At 38.7% G+C, this 4,775-nt stretch overlaps 1 protein-coding gene across 1 annotated transcript in view; it reads left to right on the top strand.

Annotated features, from left to right (window-relative positions):
• The window catches only part of FAM71F1 (family with sequence similarity 71 member F1), a 19,118-nt gene that overhangs the window by 3,141 nt on the left and 11,202 nt on the right, over positions 1-4,775 (top strand). The window contains exon 3 of the mRNA XM_015568902.1: positions 282-534. Coding sequence (XP_015424388.1) covers positions 282-534 — 253 coding nt within the window. The remainder of the gene's footprint in view (positions 1-281; positions 535-4,775) is intronic.

The following is a 4,775-nucleotide window of genomic DNA, read 5'->3' as shown; positions in this document are numbered from 1 at the left end:
TTGATTTCAGAGAGGAAAGGAGAGGGAGAGAGAGATAGAAACATCCATGATGAGAGAGAATCATTGATCGGCTGCCTCTTTCATGCCCCCTCCCCATTGGCGATCAAGTCCACAAACCAGGCACGTGCCCCAACCAGGAATCAAACTGTGACCTCCTGGTTCATCGGTCGATGCTCAACCACTGAGCCACACTGGCCTGGTGACACTCCTCATTTTAATGAAGACAGGGTTGGATCAGAAGCAATGGGGTTGTCAATGTGTGTCTTCCTTCATGCCTTCAGGATTCTCCCATTGAAGTACGTGGAGCTCCAAGTCTGTGACCAGCTCCAACGCATCCTGCGGTTGAGGACGGTCACAGAGAAGATCTACTATCTAAGACTCCACTCTGACCATCCTGAGACTGTCTTCCACTTCTGGATCCGACTCGTTCAGATTCTGCAGAAGGGCCTGTCCATCACCACCAAAGACCCTAGGATTCTTATCACTCACTGCCTGGTGCCCAAGAGCAGCTGCAGCGTCTCAGGAGACTCTAAGGTCAGTGGGCACCATTGCTGCCTCCAGCCAAGGCCAGAGCTGAGGGGTAGAGCTGAGGTGAGCTGGCATGTGAGTAAGCACCCTGTGAAGGCAATCCTGCCTTTAATTGTATAGCATACAACCACCTGTAAGATTCGCCCATTGTAAGTGTACAGTTCAACACTCCCAATAAATGTATAGGATTGTGCACCCATCACCACAGCCCAGTTTTAGAACATTTCCATCACCATAAAAAATTCCCTTGTGCCCATTTAAAGTCACTCTCTCTGTTCCTATTTCCTGCCCCAGGCAGCCATTGATCTGTTTTCAGTCTCTATAAATTCATATTTGTTAGACATTTCATATAAACAAAATCCTACAGCAGTCCTTTGTGTCTGCCTTCTTTCACTCAGCATAATTTTTTCAGGTTCATCCATATCAGAGTCATAGATGATCAGTAATTCATTCTTTTTTTAAAAAATTGATCTTTGAGAGAGGAAGGGAAGAAGGGAGGGGGAGGGAGAGAGAGAGAGAGAGCACGCATCGATGTGAGAGACATTAATTTGTTGCATGCTATCTTGGCCGGGAATCAAACCCGCCACTTTTTGTTGTATAAGACGACACTCCAAACAACTGAGCCACACCAGCCAGAACTAATTCATTCTTTTCAATTGCTGAATGGTATCCCATTGTATAGATTTGCCACATTTTGTTTAATCCATTCACCGTTGGTGGACGTTTGGATTGTTTCCAGTTTGAGGCTGGTATGAATAATGCTACTATGAACACTTATGTACAAGTTTCTCTATAGACATAGTTTTTATTGGTTATGGGTCAACTCCAAGGGATGAAATTGCTGGGTCATATGTTAACTTTAAATTTTAAAGTAATTGGCGAACTGTTTTCCAGAGTGGCTGTACCATTTTATATTCCTAACGGCAATGCATGAGGGTTTCAGTTTCTCCACATTCTCACCAACACTATAGTATTTTGTCTGTCTTTTTTGTTAAAGCCATTCTACGGATATGTAATGGTTTCACCTTTGATTTCCTCAATGGCTAATGCTGTTGAGTAATTTTTCATGGGTTTATTAGTTACCTATATATCTTCTTTGGTGAAATGTCTATTCAAGTCTTTTTTTAAAGTCTCATTTATTACTGCACCAACCTACTACTGAAGAAAAAAATCAACAGGGAAATATCATTGTTCCAATAATTTCCCAATTAAAATGTCCAGCTATCCAGACAGTAGTGGTCTTCTCAGTCATTTAAAGGTGCAGATAACCTGGATGCCACATAAATATGGGAGCCACCTCTCATGTGCGATTCCTTATAGCCCAGTTTGGTTTTTCTCCAATGTCTCCTCTTGGAGTTGTACCTGATTTTATTACCAGTTTTCATCCGAACCCATTGGGAAATGGGCTGATTCTGCTTGTTTCTTGGCCAGGAACCTCTCGATCCTGAGAGTCTTGTGAGAAGACACGGCGAAGGAGAATCAACTGAGCACACCGCGATGGCGGAGGAGGAGCTCGCGTCTTCTTTGGTGAAATGTTTATTCAAGTCTTTTGTTGAAAAAAACGTTTTTAAATTGAGTTTTGTCTTCTTGAATTGCTCTAATTTTTTTTGTATATTCTGAATATAAGTCCTTTATTAGATATAGATTTGCAAATATTTTCTCCCAGTGTGTGAATTATCTTTTTATTTTACTTTTTTTTTTTAAATCCTCCCTCAAGATATTTTTCCATTGATTTTAGAGAGAGTGGAAGAGACAGGGAAAGATAGAGAGAAATAATGATGTGAGAAAAACACATCTGTTGGTTGCCTCCTGCACATGCCCTGACCAGGGCCCAGGCTGGGGAGGAGCCTACAGCCAAGGTACGTGCCCTTGACTGGAATCAAACCCGGGACCCTTCAGTCCACAGGTCAATGTTCTATCCACTGAGCAAACTGACTACGGCATCTTTTTATTTTCTTAATGGCGGCCTTTGTGGAGCAAAAGGTTTTTTAAAATTCATTATTGTTTAAAGTATTACATGTGTCTCCTTTTCCCTCCATTGACCTCTCCCCAGCCATTCCCACCCCCAGCACATAAAAATTTTTAATTTTGATGAAATGCAATTTATCAATTTTTTTTTTCATTTATAGATCAGGCTTTTGGTGTTGTAGCTAAGACTTTTTTTTTCAACCCAAGTCACAAGTATTTTATCCTATGTTTTCTTCTAGAAGTTTATAGATTTAGCTCTTACAGTTAAGTCTATGATCCCTTATGCATAACTATTTGTGTATGGTGTGGGAAAGGGTCTAAGTATTTGTGTTTTCACATGTGAATGTACAATTTACCCAGCACCATTTGTTGAAAAAATTATCCTTTCCTCCATTAAATTATCTTGCACTTTTGTCAAAAATCAATTGAAAGTAAATGTAAGGATTTATTTCTGGATTCTCAATCCTGTTTAGTTAATCTGTATGCCTAGTCTTGTGTCAATACCACAATGTCTTGATTAATGTAGCTTTATAGTAACTTTTAAAATTGGCTGTTGTAAGTCTTCCAATTTTGTCCTTTTTCAAATTATTTTGGCTATTCTAAATCCTTTGTATTTCCATATAAATTTTAGGATTAGCCTATCAGTTTCTACAAAATAGATCGCTGGGGTTTTGACAAGGACATGTTGATTTCATACATCAATTAGAAGAGAATTGCCATCTTGACAATATAGAGTCTTCAAATATATGAATACTGGAAGGCCAGTGCACGAAATTTGTGCATGGGTAGGGTCCCTATGCCTGACCAGCAATTAGGGCCAATCTGTGGGGTGACTGGCAGGGCGATTGGGGGGCCCCCACTGGCACCCGCCTTGGCTGGCCTGGGACCTGCCAGCTGGGAGCAGCTCCTACATTGAGCATCTACCCCCGGTGGTCAGTGTGCATCATAGCGACCGGTCTTTCTGCTGGTCATTCTGCTATTCAGTTGATTTGCATATTAGGCTTTTAGTATATAGGATGGAATGTCTTTCCATTTATTTCAATCTTCTTTCATTTAGCAATGTTTTTTTAGCTTTTAGTATACAAGTTCTGCACGTCTTTTGTTAAATTTATTCCTATCTTTTTATTTTGTGGCTACTATTTTAAACAAAATTGTGTTTTATTAATTTTATGTTTGCATCATTCATTGATAGTATATGGAATTGATTTTTTATATTAATCTTGTTATTAAACATAGTATTTTTGTGGTTCCTTGTGATTATATATATATATATATATATATATAGATATATATATATATATATATATCATCTGCAAATAAAAGACAATTTTACTTCATTTCCAATTCATTCACATTTGTTCATTTATTGCTTATTGCCTTACCTAAAACTTTCAGTACAGTGTTTAGTAGAAATGGCAAAAGCAGACATGCTTATGCCCAATCCTAGCGGGGAAACATTCAGTCTTTCATTAAGTATGATGCTAACTGTGGGATCTTTGTAGATGCCCTTTATCAGGTTGAGGGAATTCCCTTTTATTCCTTGTTTATTGAGAGTTTTTATCATAAATGGGTATTAAATTTTTTCAAATGTCTTTTTCTGCATCCATTGAGATGGTCATGTGGTTTTCCCTTTATTCTATTAGAATAGTGTATTATATTCATTGATTTTTAAGTGTTAAATCAACTTCGTGCTCCTGCAGTAAATTTCACTTAGTCGTGGTGTGTATGTATACTCCCTTCTATATGTTCCATGATTCGGTTTGCTAGCATTTAGTTAAGGATTTTGCATCTACGTTTGTAGGAAATGTTGGTCTGTAGTTTTCTTGTGATATCCTGGCTTTGGTATTAGGATAATACCAGCCTCACTGAATGATTTGGGAAGTATTTCCTCCTCCTCTATTTTCAGAGCTTATGAAGACTTGGTATTATTACTTCTTTGAGTATTTAATAAAATTCACCAGGGAAGCCACAAGGGCCTTTTTGCCCCAGGCTTTAGAGCAGTGATGGCGAACCTTTTGAGCTCAGCATGTCGGCATTTTGAAAAACCCTAACTTAACTCTGGTGCCATGTCACATATAGAAATTTTTTGATATTTGCAACCATAGTAAAACAAAGACTTATATTTTTGATATTTATTTTATACATTTAAATGCCATTTAACAAAGAAAAATCAACCCCAAAAATGAGTTCGCGTGTCACCTCTGACAGGCGTGTCATAGGTTCGCCATCACTGCCTTAGAGTGTGATGTAAGGCTGACTTGAGCTACAACAGGAACTCC

Source organism: Myotis davidii, unplaced genomic scaffold (genome assembly GCF_000327345.1).
Source record: "Myotis davidii unplaced genomic scaffold, ASM32734v1 scaffold705, whole genome shotgun sequence".
NCBI lineage: Eukaryota > Metazoa > Chordata > Mammalia > Chiroptera > Vespertilionidae > Myotis > Myotis davidii.
This window is presented reverse-complemented; position numbering and strand designations above follow the sequence as displayed.